Source organism: Cynoglossus semilaevis, chromosome 19, assembly GCF_000523025.1.
Source record: "Cynoglossus semilaevis isolate Cse_v1.0 chromosome 19, Cse_v1.0, whole genome shotgun sequence".
Lineage (NCBI taxonomy): Eukaryota > Metazoa > Chordata > Actinopteri > Pleuronectiformes > Cynoglossidae > Cynoglossus > Cynoglossus semilaevis.
In genome coordinates, this window is record NC_024325.1 from 2,790,351 (window position 1) to 2,808,065 (window position 17,715).

At 39.7% G+C, this 17,715-nt stretch overlaps 1 protein-coding gene across 3 annotated transcripts in view; it reads right to left on the bottom strand.

The window, feature by feature from the left end:
• Nucleotides 1-3,486: 3,486 nt before the first annotated feature.
• Nucleotides 3,487-17,715, bottom strand: part of fstl4 (follistatin-like 4) — a 157,418-nt gene continuing 143,189 nt past the window's right edge. For 2 of the 3 annotated variants that reach the window (XM_025065435.1, XM_025065434.1), the window contains 3 exons: nucleotides 13,467-13,574; nucleotides 8,322-8,431; nucleotides 6,317-8,103 (listed from right to left, as the gene is read on the bottom strand). In XM_025065435.1, the coding sequence (XP_024921203.1) occupies nucleotides 7,401-8,103; nucleotides 8,322-8,431; nucleotides 13,467-13,574 (921 nt within the window). In that variant the 3' untranslated portion in view covers nucleotides 6,317-7,400. Of the gene's footprint in view, nucleotides 5,620-6,316; nucleotides 8,104-8,321; nucleotides 8,432-13,466; nucleotides 13,575-17,715 lie in introns of those variants that run through there. The other variant, XR_003052833.1, reaches the window with a different exon arrangement.

The window sequence follows — 17,715 nt, forward strand, 5'->3', positions numbered from 1 at the left end:
TAAAAAGTCCCAGAAGTGCCTTAAAATCCATTAGAGACTAACCGCAATTAAAATCAGGTACATATTTCTGACAGTGGTCTGGTACTGCTCTACGTCACTGAAACGTCAGCTACCGAGATTGATGCTAAGCTAAGCGACAATATTCGATATTGTGAAGTCACGTTTTGATTAACGGAGGAAGATTTTTAACCAAACAGTAAACATAACGTTTGGGATACACAGACAAAGACACAGATACTGTACTCACCGATCCATGCTTGAGTTTGAAGTCCAAGTTTGCACAGCGACAGCTCTCTTCGCCGGGGCATGCACGTGTTGCGTCGCTTGATGAAGTTATCGACTCGTTTGCAATTGAAAAATGATAAAAGCTCGCTAAAATATGGCCAAGGATTTCCTTCTCTTTCTGGGTGCTCTGCTCAAACGGGGCTCTCAGCTTGGCAATCCTCAATATCCTTTTCTTGTTCGGCATCAGCCATGATCCAACAACAGGATTGAGTCTATCACTCAGCGTTCACGCGCACGTGCGCGAGAACGCTGAGTGATAGACGCACAATTTTCTTTTGATTAACGCAGATTGTTTTTTCCCCCCGCATTTACATTTTTATTCAGTATTGGGTTCTTTAAATGTAGCAAAGTAAAATACTTAGGTAAAAATAGTAAATAGTAAAATTACCTATCTCCAAAACTATTTAAAAATGACAAATTACCAACAAAAACGACTCAATTACAGTAATGAATAAATGTAATTTGTTAATTTCTACCTCTGGAATATGAGTTAAGTTTATTCACTTCATGAATCCACCTTTTGCCTCATCTGCTGAAAAAAATACAGACTACTAGGAGTGTTGTAGGGATTTAACCAGACTAGACGGATCCCTGCCTCTGAAGTCAGACAAGATAAACATAACCCCATATTCTGCTGCTCTGAAAAACCTTTTGTTGTCATGTAGAGAGGGGAGATTGCAATCGCAGTGGTCGTGCAGGTTGATTGGAACCCATTCCATCCATATTCCCCCCCAGTTGACTCCAGGACTCAGCGTGAGGAGGTCAACGCCTGCCTGCACCCGCTGACTGATTTTGAACTGAGCTGAAGTGTTGCATGTTTTCACACAGAGACACGCACAGGGCCCCGACACAACACATCAATTATGCCTTTGCAGCTGAAGAGTGTTAGACACAGGAGATCGGCCAAAATAGAGAAAAGAATGATGCTGGGATTCCAACTGAGGGGAGAAATTGAAAGCAACAGCTTTTTTTAAACAAGTATGAAAGTTGGAAACAACTTCAAATTCACTCTTATCTCACTCGTAAGGTTTAAGAGAAGTTTTGCCAACAATGGTTTAAAACAATAATGATGTGGTTCTTTTCAAGTGTTTTTTTTTTTACCAGTGTGCCAATTTCTGGATATGACTGACAATGTCATTGTCGCACTGCACTTTTTTCAGACCAGGTTATTTTTCTACAGGCACATCAAGCTGGGTCTTACACTTTTAAACAGTCAGATTCCTCATTGTGTAGAATACATCAACGTGCACCAAATCAACGTAATTGTAACTATTCACAGCACGACAACATTAAACAATGGATCTCTGTTTCTGTCGGTTCTTCAGAAACATTAGATCCATCTGAACTGTTGTTCCTCTAGTGTCTGGCTGTGTTTCTGCTTCCACACAAATACACATGTTAGAGAGAGAGAGAGAGCCTATCCACATGAGTGAGTCAGAGATAATCCTATTATTAATAATCTGATTCCAACCACAAACATGTGCTTCCACCAAATTAAAGTAATTTGCGGCATTTGTGGAACGTCAACACAGCGTGTCCAGCTTTTGTTGTCACGTAATCCCTTCAATGTGGAGGATTTACTGGCAAAAAATTAGCTCTGACTCACTCTCATGTCAATCAGATTATGGCTTGAATAATTATTTTAAAATAAATCATATCCCCATCAATTATGTTTTGATACACACACTAAGGAATGCTACATGAAGTAACAACAGAGGAAGGTACTTTACAGGACCATTTTAAAAATGACATCTGGGTCAAGTGCACCTGACAGGAAGAAAACTGACAAGATATCGAGGCCTATGTTTTCCGGTAAGCAAACACCAATGTTCTGTTCTTTACTAATGCCAGATAATCTTGTATTATAGGCATATTGGAGTTGTATATGTCGACAATTTTGCTCGCCTGGCCTGGGAATGACACGGAATCCCCCCAGAAAAGCTGGAGGAAGGGTCTGGGGAGAGGGAAATCCCTGCTCAGACTGTTGCCCCCGCCTCCCGGCCCTGGATAAGCTGACGATGATGGATGGATTTAGTTATATATAAATATAAGCACACTCTAATGAAATAATATACTAAATAAAGAACTTCAAGCCAAAACCTCAAGCGCTTGTGTCGCTTCTGTGAGCAGAGCTTTTGTTTTGCTCACTGCAACAGCACTGTGACTACAGAAGAAAAAGCCTGAAAGCTGAAAGTTTATCTAAAATAAACTAAGAAAATAATTGCTAACAATCAATAAAACAATATAAAATATAAAACTAAATACAACGCGCAGCAAACAGCATTCAATTGCATTGTTCGGCCGTGCAACTTTGTCACAGCAAAATGTCATGAATGTGGCTTCCTGCATTGTCATGCAGTGTCATCCTTCTGAAATACGACCCCAAGGATGAGTTGTGGCCGTGTGTTGGTTCAGCGATCGCACAGGTGATGAAGGCCTCTTTATCTTGTTGTTTTGTGAAGGAGACAAATGTTGCCTCGGCTTTGAAAAGGTTGCAGTCGTCGTATTGTTTTGACTCAGAGACGATTCTGAACTCTCTGTTCTTTGAACTTTAAAATGTTTTTCTGTCTGCATCAGGTCAGCTCTCAAAACTACCTGGTAGCATGTATTTATTATAATTTATTTTGAAAAATTACATTCTGCCCTAATGTAATATCTCTCAAATAATGATTTTAAAACGAGAACAAACAATCATTCAAACATATCTTTATCTGAGAGAAATATTATTCTACCTTCTTTACCGTTTTTCTCTCCTCACCCACTCCTGTGCCCCCTTTAAACACCTCCACTTTCGGATCAGGCAGATGGCCACCCACCCTGAATCTATTTCAGCTAAAGGTTTTTCTTCTTTTTCCTGCGCATTGTCCCAGGAGTTTTCTCCGAGCAGGAGCTGTCGTGTTACTCTCCGTATCCCACTGTAAATCATGGGCTGTATTATGGAGTGTTAGCACAGCTGTTTATGAGCGTCCTCGTATTTCATTCTGCCTCTGTGAGGTCAGAGCAGCTTCCATGATGAAAACATAATAGGCGTGTCTCCGCTTTATAACAAGGCTTATTTTACTCCAGTCCTGCTGTCCTGTCAGAGACACAGATAATGCAGGTACAGCGCTGTACTTTAAAAGTCTACTGACCCCCAAACATTTGTCAAAACAAAATACAGATTTTCCTTTACTTTGTGTTCTTGTTGTTATGTTAAGGTATCTGGCAAAAATATACATTTTTGGAGGCTGTAATATGATTTGTCAATATTGGAGAATGGTGCTAAGACAGTGCATCGAAAGCTAAAGCTGGCTAAGGTACACTAAATCAAACCTGAATCGAGACTGTGATTGGTTGATCCCTTGAATCGTCTGTGTTCAGTCATGTTTTTTCGGCTCTGTTGGTGTTAGTGTTTAAGGAAAAGGGTGAATGAGTAAATATCAATATTTACTCATTCACCCTGTTCCTTAAGCCTGACAAGCACTGGAAGGTTATTGACAGTGTCTCTTTGTGGTGCGGTGTAATGGTCATGGATCGTTAAAGCATGTTGAACATCAACCATCAGTGTAGTGAGGGTCAACTCAGCATTGGCTAAAACTGGGAAGTGACATTGTCCTGGTCAAGCCTATTTATTCAGACCCACAACCTTCTGGTCAAATGAGAGCCGTCTTTACTTTACGCAGTCACAGCTAGCTCTTTTAGCTAGCATTTATCAGGCCTCTTCTAAGTTTGATAATAACTCAACAAATTATTATCAAAGTTTCTAATTCAATTCGGTTCACTTCAAGACTGCAGAAAAAAAATGTAAGGTTTTTACAATATATTTAATTATATATTTGTTTTTATTACAAAACAATTCCCTCATTAAACCAGAACACACAAAATGCATAAAGAAAACTGTACAGTCAGTTTTGTCATGTAGGAACCGGTTTTTATACAATGAACAATGTTATCTACAACAGTGGTTCCAATGAATGTCTATCACACCAAGCTGTTCAGCTCTGCAGCCCCTTACTGGGAGGGTTGAGGAGAGGTACTGAAAGAGTCGTGAAACGAGGAAGGCAGATCCAAACAAACAACGTGAGCTAGCCATAGCATGAAGTTCTACCAGCAAACACAGGTGCAGTTTCTTTGTTTCGTGTTGCAACGCGGCATCAGTGAATTGGCCTTAGGAGATAAGCTAACAGACACTGATGATGAACGGGGCAAAAATAAGAAAAAAATAATTCACAACCAACTGCAATCTGTAACTGTGGGGTCCGGCAGACAGATCAGGTCAACAGTAAGTTTGGTGGTGGTGAAGGTGGTGGAGGTCTGCTCGCTACATGCATTTCTTTGAATACTGTAAATTACTTGTCAAGAAGTCAATTTGATAGGACCGGTAGTAACTGGTAGCATCGAAACCTGAATATCTAGACACATTTTTCCACCACAAAAAAATGTGTAAAATAAATAAATGTCGAAAATTATACTTCTCTCGTCAGTGCAACAGTGGTCTAAGAAAGATGGTCAACATCACAAAATCATTGCCTTCACAAAACCAATCAAACAGAATTTCATGTCAGAATGAGGTTCATGGCAGATTAGCAGCAAATACCTAAATCACACACTAGTATAACATGTTGACGCCACTTCTGTGTTTTCTTTTGTCTTTTTCCTACAAAGCTTGTGTTTCTACACTACACATTGCATCAGGGAGTTACAGGCATAGCTACCTATCAGGAGAAATTGATTAATATTTGATTTGGACGGCTGTTTGTTTCTAGGGGGCGGGGATGTGGGCAAATATTCTCCATTCACAAGATCCCAGTTGTTTTCACAAGAAACTTTTTTTCCCCAAAACCAAACACACTTTCGTACACATTACTCGGTTGGACTTTGGCCTCTGTGGTCTGTGGGTGGACTAGAATGTCAGAAAAAAAGTTTAATATCGTCAGATATTGACCTGCCAATAAAAAAAAAAAACAACAACGTCGGAATCTACCAGGCTGTGAGCATTAATGGAGTTGATATATATACCGTAAAGTATGAGGGCATTTCAGGTCAAGATGATACACACCATCGTCTCGATCAGCGGTCAGCAAACCTTTTGGCTCAGGGGCCAAATTGAGGTTTAAAATTTGACTGGTAGGCCCGTTTAGTATTGGTTTGTAAAATGTACAAGAATAAACGTAAAACATTTAAAAATAATGTGACATGTTTAACGTCTGCCGCCATTTAGCGGCAACAACAGAAATGATAGTTGATTCATTGAAACGAATGAGAATTGACATCAGTCTTTACCATACCTTGTACCAGTGTTTGGTGCGCCAGATTAGAAAGCTGAACGGGCCGTTTTTGGCCCCCAGGTCTGACCTAGAACATGATGAAAATATGGTTCATTAACAAAACACAAAATGTTTGAAATAAAAAAGTAAAATTGAAGAAGTGAAGAGAAAATGGAACGTCTTGTTGCTTAAATACAAATGTTTGTTGTATATCTTCTTATGGTGTTCATTCATGTGGCAGAGCACTAGAAATGATATCTTGAGCAGGCTAAGGTAAAACCTGGTTTGTTTTTAATTAGCATTTTGTATAGACACTTGATGTTGTCTAATTACTAAGCCTTTGGCTTCTTTGTTTGTAGTTGTGAGGACATTATTAAAACGTTAAGGAAACTCTGATTTTGAAGCAAAAATATTCATCTAAATGGGGAGGATGCGTTTTATGAGAAAATGGGAAATGACTTATGAAATCTGTATCCAGGATATTAAAAAAAAAAGCAAAGCAACATGAGGAGGACAAAAACCTTAATCCAAACATTGGCTCTGATTTGCAGATATTATTCCAGCCAACAGAAATGTTAGTAGAAGGATCTTACAAATGTCAGCAGGCGAAATGCATAACAAGTAACTGTAATCCCAACAGAGTTTTAGTCGACTACACTGAGGTGTTTCCATATTTTAATGAACTGCTATGATGATAATGTCTGCAAAAAAGGTCATTTTAAAACTTGGTGTAACCTGCAGATTTTTTTTTAATATAATTTTGTTCTGAACACTAGATGGTGTAACCTGCAGATTTTTTTTAAATATAATTTTGTTCTGAACACTAGATGTTAGAGAGTTGCGGTCAAGTGAATGGTTTAAACATAGTGTACGTACCTTCGGATTTTATCCTGATATTCATCTTTTACTGCAGACACATGAATGCTCACAGCCAGTCAGATAGCGGCGTTGCACCACATTGGCACGGCCAAAGAATGTGGGTCAGCATAAACCAAAGTCATTACCCTGAGGGAATCTGCTAAGTGGCATTTTCAGGCTTCACAGCACAGAGTTGTGCTGCAGGCACAGAATAACTGCGAGAGACAGCGTGGGACAGATTATACCATTGCGACGAAACTGCAAGATGTATAGAGCTCATTTCTAGGTAGACCACCACTGCTGGCGAAACAACCGCAGTTGACGGCTAATGGACCAATTGGGCTCTTTGGAAAGACACTGTAAACAGAGAGTACTACACATGTGCATAAAGCCAGCCCCTGCTGGTGAAGGAGGAGGAGGAGAAGAAAGAGGAGGGAATCTTTCAGCGGGACATCCAGGTACAACACACACCGTGACAAACAGATGGTTCGGTAGCTTCTCATAAAGACTCAACACACACATACACTAAAGGCAGACGGGACAGGACAGTTTGTGGTGATTATATGCAGCACTGGTGAAAACGACGAACATTTTTGAAATGAACAAAAAAAAAAAAAAGAAACTGGAAAGCTTTTACTCTAAAAAAGTGAGCATTGTGCATAGTTCATAATAACCCCCTCGTCAGGTACCTACTTGCTGTGATAACGGAAGGAAGTGCAATAATGTACAATTCTTCATAGTTAAGTGCACGTAGATCACTGTTGCACTGGACGGCATTGACACTTTCTCCCAATAGCGATATCACAACAGAGTTTCTTACATTTTCTCAGTTACTCTAATTTTAGGTGTACTTTTGTTACAATAACCCAGGTTTTTTCCTCGTCTCCTGCTCAGTCCCAGGGTGGAGTCCGCAACTTCTTTTTCATATAAATCTTTACGATAAATTATGGGCCCGATCTCTCCTTCTTTGTTACCTTTTCCTCATCCCATGTCAACCGCTTTTCTCCCGACTCATACCTCACCAACCCAGACTACTGTGTTCCCTCTTTTGATATCTGACAGCTCGCAGTGTGGCATTCTCTGTTTGCCGTTCAGGACGAAAAGCGACTCGGCTGATGGCGTCACCAGATACTGTCCGAACAACCCACTGGTAACCACCACTCTCTTGGGGCCACCCCAGGGCCAGGCTTGGGTGGACAGGGGCTCCTTCAGGCTCTGGAGAACCTCAGTTTGGCCCGAGGACAGGTCGGCAAATAACAGGTCCGTGCCTGAAGAAGAAGTGGCCACCACCAAGTGCTGGTAAGACTCTGTGAAGGAAGGCTGGAAAACCAGGTCGGAGACATCCACAGGCTGGTCCATCATCTGGTCTAAACCCAGTTCGCCCTGAAACGACACAGTCTGAACGATCAGCCTGGAGCTCAGCGGGTCAGACGTGACGATGTAACGGCCGTCCGGTGACACAAAAGACTGCCCTGTGATGTTCAGGTTGGGGCCAATCACGACGTCTGTTACGCTGTCTATGAGAAGCTGCGGCGGGGCGTGTAGGCGGCTCTTGCTCTGGCACTGGATAAAGTAGAAGCCGCTGAGATGCGTGTAGGCCATGTTGACTGGTACGCAGCTGTGGTTCTTCAGGCTGATGGTCTTTACGCGGTGGAGAGTCTCCAGGTCAATCTTGTGCACCGCCGGTTCATTTTTGAGGAAGACAAACGCAAACCTGGATCGACAAAGTTCAGAGGAAAGGTTAATAGCCTTTTGGTGATTTATCTGGACAGTGATTAATACCCGTTCAAATTCTCATTAGAATTCTCATTTAGTCTTTTCTCCTTTATTTGAGAAGGACAACTGTCATTAGGGTCCCATCTGTTTTAAGGTCAAAGGTGTCAAACATGTGTGTGTGTGTGTGTGTGTGTTTGTGTGCGCCAGCTACTTTACCTCACGTGAGTGATGATCAGGTTGGTGGGAGGAATGAAGAAGTCACTGACTCTCTGGAAAGTTGTGCGTACCGCACGATGTACTTCGCCCACACTGGCTTGAGGAATAACCTGGATAAAATATTGCCAAGGTTATGAAAACACACACAAAAAAAACATGAACCTCTAAATATTTTCTTGTAAACATAGTTCTGGAGTGCTTTCACAGAGAGAAAGTATTTTTAAAGAGAGCATCATCAGTATTATCAACAATGTTTTATTGTTAAACCAAAAACTCTAGGTAACAAAACGGTCTAAAAAAAAAAATATATATATATTTTAATTGCTAAAAACAAATTAAAGTAGCTAAGTTGTTATGGTTTTGTACACAAAATAAAATGAAGGTTTATTAAGAGTTTGAATTTATTTTTTATTCTAATTTAAAAGCTGTTCAGTCCAGTAACCCCTACGAGTTTTGTCAATTGAAACTGTACAAATAAAATGCATTCAACTTAAAATAGTTTTTAACCCTAGCTTTGCATTTGAGATTGAAGGACACTTTCTGATTATAACAATGTTATGTATTTTTTAAAGATAAAAATCCTATGTTTACTCCAAGAACTCTTTTTAATAGAAATTGAAAAATTAAAGAGACATTTGCATCCTGATGGTCGTTGCGGTATAGACCAGGGGTGTCAAACTCATTTTCACTGGGGGCCACATTAGCAGTACAGTTCACCTTGAAGGGCCGGTTGGAAATGGAAGACTGTATAGATCAGGGGTCCCCAACCCCTGGTCCGCAGACCAGTACCAGTCCATAGGTCATTTGGTACCGGGCCGCAGTGAAAAGATTTACTAAATTTTTTACTGATTTACTTGATTCAAAGAAAATCCAGTCTTATCCCTATTACCCCAAGATGTAACTACTCCATAACAGACTAATACATGTTTCTGCAATTGATTATTATTTGATTGAATATAAAAATTTCTTAGGTTCGCCCGTGGGCCTTGAGTTTGACACCTCTGTTATAGAGCATCTTGAATCTTAACAGGTTACAGATATTTAGAACAGTCAATAAAAACGTCAATATCCTTTACAGTATGTCAATTCTTGATGAATGTGACCCTGTCTTTAGTACTGGTTGTCTTCAGAACACACCATCTCTCATGTCTGACACCTGGCAAAGTCAGCATAGAAAATCACATGAGTTTGGACCCACCCGCCGGGAATGATCCTTCATGCATGTGAATGTTATCAGCTCACCGAAGTCAACTCTAAGAACAACATGTGTGTGTAAGACTGTATGAAATTATCACCGCTGTCAGCCACTCAACTTCTTCTCTGCAGCGTTACATTTCAGTGCGAGTCGCATATTTTCGCTCACTTTTTAAAAACAAGTCATATTTTTAAAAAATAGCTTACTGAAGTGATTCTCAGACTAAAACAACCGAGCACATGTTGCTGTAAAGTACGAAGAGCTGTTTTTCAAAGAAAAAGAACCAAGGAGAAAAATGTGTTTTGATGTCTGAACCCACACCAGTGAGAAGCTACACCTCTACGTGATGCACAGCAGGGGGCCTCACTGAGAACTGCTTCCCAAGACTAAAAAAAAGAAAAAAAGAAAAAAAGAAAATGTTGTTCTTATCTTTGAGAAAATAAAAAGTACCCTGCATATTTTATACACTTTATCAAATCCCTTTCTTGTCTTCTTTCTTTCCTTCTCTTTTTTTAGTCCTCATTAAAAAGGGTCATCGCAGCAGTTGCAAAACACAATGACATGAGTTAACGATGTTCTCCGTAGAACGCCTCATGTATCATTAGGGCAGCTGCAGTGGTCTCCAGGGCTGCAGGTGCTCCTGACATTATACCCCTGGCTTCTCTTTGTCATTGCTCTTGCTTGGATTTCATATCCACATATTTCAGCAATTGAGTTTTACGCTGCTCCCTTCATATATGCTGCCCTAATACCTGAGGGGGCTTTTTGCTCTCAGAGGTTTTTTTCCCTTTCAACAATATTCAGTCTGGAGAAGCATTGAGTGGGTTCCTTTTTTTCCTCTCTGCGATCTAACTACTATAAGATCCAAATGAGATGGGATTTTTGAAATGCCCCAGTGTATTTAACAACAGCCCCGTGCTCATCTAGCGTGGACTACTACAGTATAGATGGGCACAGAATGTTTTTTTTTTCAATATATAGTGGAATCTTGGTTGTCACGCCTCCCTTTTCGAATAATATGGTTCACAAACAAAATTTGTAACCAAAAATTGTCCCGGTTGTCGTACCATAACTCGGTTGCCAAACAAGAGACAATACCATTTGAGTATACCCGAGTTTCATTGTATTTGGACTTTGGTTTTACTGAATTAAGGAACACACTATTAAGTATCTAAATGTGTTTATTTTACCAGCCCAACATGTTATGACTAACTGTGCTCAGATAGAGAAAAAGCCAAATGATGAGCTCCAGAAATTAGAGAGAGATAAATGGTTGAGAAAACAGATGGGAGACACCGTGCCCTTGTGTGTTGGGAGAGAGAGACAATATGGCTGTGAGTTAAATGTCTCCTCGGCACAAAGCAGACGAGGCTGACGGTCCAAAAGGCCACGTCTGTCTCTCCTCAGCAGAGATTCCTCTATTTCCCTCCTCTAATGAATTGATAATCAGAGTCCCTCACTGTGCACAAACATTATGAACTTCCCAGCTTGAAACAACCAGGCACACACTCAGCTGAGCACAAACTCACAAAAAACACCGACCATCGACGCTCTGTGTTCTTATGTCAACATGCGCACAAACACGCGCTCGTACGCTTGTGTGATCTGCTGAAGCGTAGCTGGGCTGTGTGTCCATGACCGTCCGCTGCTGAACAGGTCACAGTACATTCAGTCCCAGTGATAATGACAGTACCAGAACATGTATTTGTCATGTGATCTATGCGGCATGTAATCCATTAGGACAGCGGTTCTCAAACTGTGGTACGCGTACCACCAGTGGTACGTGGGGAAAATTCCTATTCTCACATTTACATTTTCAATAAATCTGAAACATACCATGCTCAATTAATACAACATTTAAACATCAACATTTTTAAACATCTCTCCTGTGGTGGAAGCTAACAGTGAAGGCCTACGCTGCTATATTCTAATGTTGGTCATCATGGTGGTACTCAGAGAGCTCAGTGGTTTCTCATGTGGTACAGGGTATAAAAACCACTGCATTAGGTGGCTTCTCTGCAATAGAATTTCGAGGCATTCATTCTCAGCACCATAATTATTCATTACCCCTGAAAGAAGATGGGATAAATGAAAAAAACTGACAAACAAAAATCTATTTTTCCCTTTTCAGTCAATTAAAATAAAAGATAAAAAACAATTCTAAACCTCAAGCCTGCTTTTCAGTTATTGTTGTTTTTTTTTTTTTGTTACGTTCTGAACGTAAGGTGTAATTATATTTTCACCAACCCAACAATTTTCACAGATTTGTCAGAAGTTTAAAGCCAAAATCATTCACTGCCTGTAAATCAGCACAAAATGTTCAAAACTGAGGCACGGAGAGTCGGAGAAAAAATCTGTTAAAACCCACACACAGGTGGCTTTAACTTCTCGGTGTGTGTTTCTTGCCAGAACCAAGAGTGTTCGTATTAAATCCTAAACAATCAACCGTTAGCATTAAGACGCTGTTATAAAATATCTGAAAAAAACAAGCAACGAGGAACACTAAGTGTTTGACTAAGTGTATTGATCGTGGCCCAGTTACATCTACAATGACGTTACACTCTGACGTTGAGTCCCATTGACTAATTGGAGTGTTGAATTGATTGATACACATTTGGTCATTTATTTATCTATTTTTGAAAGTGGCAAATTGTGAATGAATGACCCATCTAGAACCTTTCCAAAACAGAAAAGAGCACAGCACCACACATCAATATCCTGGGATTGTTCACTCCACTGGGATGAAGCAGAACAATAAACATGTTTGTGTCTATGGCTGAGGTTCCTCTCAGGTTCCCTGCTGGTTTTAACCTGCAGCTACGCCTTACATGGTTTCACTGGTACACACACACACACACACACACTTAAGGCCATTCCCACAAAAACAGCAATCATACGTCTCCCACTGGCACCAGCTCGGCTCCTTCTCCCTTCTCCTCTACCTTCTTCGACCTCCTCTGAATCCTCTCTTCTTTCCTCACTTGCCTCACCCAATCCCCCGAGGTGGATTAAATACACACCACACCTGTGATCATTTCTCATCGTGAAGCCTCTAACACCAGCATTCCAAAGGGACACTGCAGTCACAGGGCAACTGCAGCGCAGCTGTGAGTGGCTGTTTTTCTGGCTTCGTAAAATACAACTCATTTACAGGTAGTCTTTGTTGCCATACAGGATTTGGGAGAAGATTATTTGGCTCACATGGAAAAAAAAAACGTATGAAGATCTCTGAGTTTGATACAAAGAATTGCATTTACAAAGGAAAACTAGGTGTGGCCTATATATACATATAGAATAGTCTAGAGTGGAGTTGTATTCGAAAGGCCACACATTTATCAGAGAAAAGTTAATGTCAAGTTTTACACAAAACAACCCCTGCATCAGGGTACAGTTTCCTGTGGTCATATTCAGCTCATTAAAAATGTACTTAAAGATGTAAAAAAAATCTTCATCTTCTTGATGTTTTTGTGGCTTCTGTTATTTAATGGGGCCAAATACTACTAAATACACAGTAATTTAGTTGGGTTATTTTTTTTTTTTGGAGGCAAATGAGACACCAAAAAACTACAACAATGTAGATACAAATATTCGACTGCTTCGGAAAACATTAAACATTCACCAAAAAACTAAACAAAAATCAGTCCATGCAGACTCAAACCCACTGTTTTCATCTTACCCACTGTGATTTCTCACCCGCTGTGATTTCTCACCCGCTGTGATTTCTCACCCGCTGTGATTTCCTTTTATTGTGAAAAGCGAGTGTGGTAAAGAAAAATGTCTGGCTCTACAAGCCATGTTGTTCAGGACCGATACATCATGCAAGCTTTGTGTCAAGCTTGCATGCGGTCTGTGGGCTGCTATTATTGAATATGTATAGGTATAGAACACTCAGGTTTGAATCTGGGTCACTGCCCACTTTCAGCATTGGAAATGATGTGTCCAAAACTTACCTGTAGTACTGGGTGTGTTCTGTCCATATCCCCCCACGATAAGACCCAGACCTGATCATGTGATTTATCGTAGAGCAGCTTCACTGGAAAAGGATTAGTTGCTACTGCCTAGAGAGGGAAAGAAAGCAAAAGAGGGAGAGTGAGACAGTGGGAAACAGGGGGAAATAGCATTCGTTATAAGTGATGCAAGACTGACTAAAGTTAGTGTGCTGGTCAGCTGGAGGAGTTTTGGAACTTTCTCTTTTGGCCCTGTATTCTTTCAGAAAACGTGGCGAGAGGAGTGTGTATTTTTGGAACCTTTGGGGAGTATTTGTTTTTCTTCTTTTTTTCCCCTAAAATCCCTTTACACTAATCAAGACACTTCAGGACAAATTCAATCCATTAAGAAAAGTCTTCTCTTCATGAGCTTAGGGAGTGACAAATTTGGTGGAACGCCAATTTGTTCACCAGACTGAGTCTGAACATATCTGCATGTTGTTGTCCAGGGAACAGGATAATTAACGGCTGAATACTCAGCTCTGATTGAGCTGCCAAGACCATTGAAACCACAGTATCCTGGTTACAATACTTTCATTATCAAACGAAATGAGTGATCAGTATAAAAACGGCAAGCATCTGCTAATTTGTCTTTATTTATCTGGGTTAAAACATCATACTTCACTTGACACTAATGCCTGGCAAATGATAGACCAGGGCAAGAATCCCAACTGGATCTCACTAATTAAATGACTCCAGGCTTTACTCAAAAAAAACAAAAAAAAAAACAAAAAACACCAATGAAAGGTACGTTTGTCTATTATATTTGTTTAATAAAAGGTTCGAATTCACAAGAGATACATTTTTGAAAAATAATTTTCTCAAAGAAGTGTTCGAATTTAATAATATAAAAGGGAGATCTGTGGTTTTCCAGTTCATTTGAACATGAATTAAACCAAGAGGAAACAAAAAAAAATATACGTTTGAAGATAATATAAGATAAAATAAGTTAATATTATTATTATTATGATTAATAATAACAATAATAATACATTATTTATAATTATTAACTTTAGGTAGAATTCATTTGCCCCCAATGGAAAGAATGCATGCAATGAAGTCATTTTTTCCAAAAAAATTAACAAATTTCAATTAGAGTTCGGTCAAAAATCTGACATTTGCTCTGATTTAAAAACTGTTAATTTTTACAGGTTGAAAAATCTCACCCAAATAACAGAACATCGTTAGTTGATAAAATAAGATGCCTTTTGAAATTCAGAGGTTTTGTGTAAGAACTTTTAGACTTACCCTTTCTTTCTTTTTTTTTTTTAGAACAACCTTCAAGTTCCAAACAATGGAGGACAGATGGAAGCCTTGGCTCAGTTAAATGTGCCATTAATGCAAATGAGTTTTACAAGTTTAGAGGCTAGATTCAATTTCCAAATTGTTTTACATTTCAAAAACTAACCCAAAGTATGTCAGTAAAAACACCGTAAAAAGTCTTCTCTCCCCAACCAAACTTGAAACCATAGGTGAGACGTAAAGGGGGGCAGCAGGTGTGCTTTTAGTGCCCCCGTAAAGATTTTACCAAAGATATCTGACACACATAAAGACCAGAAATAGAAGATGAAAGAACAGGCCAGGAAGACAGCAGAGAGTGTGAATGTATGTGTGTGTGTGCGTGTGTCAGAGGGACGGGGGGGACGGGGCAATATTCCACCCCAGGTCTGCTGAAATGTCAACAACAGGGAATAACACAATCCATTACCCTGCTTCTGGCTGGGTGGACAGGGAGCTGCTGACATCTGCAGCAGTGAAGCGAGACCACAAGCTCTGTGTTTAGTAATGGGAGGTCCGGCTCTCTGCTCTCCACTGGTCAGCCGAGTGTCAACTCAGCATGTGTGTATGTACATTACGGACGACATGTGGAGGCGGAGAACGTCTTTCTATATGAGCTCGGTTCCCTAGACGATGATGGGATCGGACAAAGGTGAGGGCAGACTATTCCAAGAACGGGATAGGAAATAGATGGCGCTATTAACATCTTCCACTGATGGCTCGACGTGTTGTAAAATCACTACATTTATTTTATGTCGCGCAGGACGCAGCGCTGTCAAATGGTTAAAATCCTCAACCTGATGAATCTAGTCTACAGGACCACTTCAGGACGCAGCGCTGTCAAATGATTAAAATCCTCAACCTGATGAATCTAGTACAAATAATTTGGAATTATTAATATTGAAAAATGTCAAGAAAAATGTGTAAAAATATACTGTATATTCCAGACTATAAGTCGCACTTTGACTTATACTTCGCTGGGTTTGCAACTTATACTCAGGTGTGACTTATATATTAAAATATTAGTTTTACATGTTTGTTATTTTCACACTGACAGCCGCTAGAGGGCACTTTAAGCTTGTGCATCATTATCTGCTACTCTTGTAAGTCGCACTTTTTGGTGCAACTTATACTCTGAAGTGACTTCTAGTCCGGAAATACGGTAACTAAAAATTGTACTTATTGAAACCCCTAGTGGTCAGAAATATGATTTAGACTAGAATCCATTTGACTGTCATGTAACAACATACAAGTGGATGGATGGTGGAATTGGATTTCTATGGCCCGCCATTCTGAATGTGTTAAAATGTTAATCAGACGATTTCTCAAATGAATAATTGTGGCTAACACATTCATCTTGATGGTCCTAGTAATTAGGTTTTTTTTTTTCATTTGCGTGATTAAAGTTCTCAGAGAGATGACGTGACTTTTCTGTGTACAGAAAACAAAATACAAAAAACAAAAACCCCACAGCATCATGTACTGGAGTTCTAATCTAAAACCCTGAGTCTGATTTTTCAGGCTCCTCCTGTGCAAACAGCTTTGCGTAATGAGACAAAGATCATTTCGTCAGGAGATGAAACATCATCACTACTGGGTTCCGTTTTTGTAGTTTAACAAGGCCTACAGATGTTCGTCCTTTCAGAGAAGTTTATGAAAACGTCTTTCTATTCTGCTGCTCTGGAGCAGAATCAGTAACGGCCCATGTGGCGCGATTACTGCAGCACCAGCAGGGGGCCACTTAAGTTAACTGGCATTTTAGTCTAAAACACAGGGTCTGTGCGCAACAAACAGGCACCGCGTTGCATCTACGAGCGAGGTAGTAAAGAACACGACGCGTCATGAAAACACTTCTGGGACGTCCACTTACTGCACGGTGGACATAGACCTGCTACAGTAAATGCCATATTCACATGCAGGCATGAATAATTAACAAAACAGTGTAGACGGTGTTTTGCAAAGTATATAAACTTCCCATAAGCAATAAATCATTAAGTGGACCACTTTGGAAGGCAGTCTGGGGGCGGGGGGCGTGTTGTTACACTTACTGTTTACTGAAAGGCTTGTCGTAAGTGAAACAGCAATTTGGAGAGGATATTGAGTCTAATAGTGTAGTGAGTGGTAAACAAACAAACAAGAAAACAAAAAAAACTTTTTTTTATAGTCAGATTTTCAAAGGGTGTTTGGACGTTTGGTTTAAGGTAGTACTTCCATGTGTAAATACTGTTAAAACAGTATTTACATACAGGTGGACTAGCAGGGTTGTGACTGTAGTCGGTTTATTTCATTAGAAGAAAACATTTTATTTTAATTAGGGACAACTAATAACCACTTTGTAATGTCTGAGAGAAATACTGCAACCTGAGGTACCTGCAAATATGGAATTAATACCCTCTCATCTCATGTTAGTAAATGAGTTAATAATACTCACAATAATTAATTATGTGCAGTGTACTGCATGTATTACGTTGTTTAATACAGAAATCTAAAATCACTTTGTTTGAACCAGTACCAGTACTACACTATTTCAATTTGCGGGTTGTGGGTCAGGGGGGCTGTGAAAACATTTCCGTCCCCAAGGTGGAGGCGTGACAGAAAATAATTGAGAAACGCTGGTTTAAGTTATGCAATGAATATTTTCTTCTTACTTAATTCTCTTAATTTTAACATGTAAAACATGGACTGTTTTATGATTTACTTTAAATTCCTGTAGCTATAAAGGGATTTTTGATTTTTTTCATTCAAAAGATTCGGCAGAAGATTCAGAATAAAAATGTGAAGTGAAACCTTTTGCAAAAGGCTAAATCTGAGAATGATAGAAACCAAATAAGAAAATACAAAATAAAAAGATTTTTACACTTGAAGCCTAGAAATAAATTCAAATAACATAAAAACGTGTTCATAGACTGAGGTGAGTGTTCAGTTGTGATTTAAA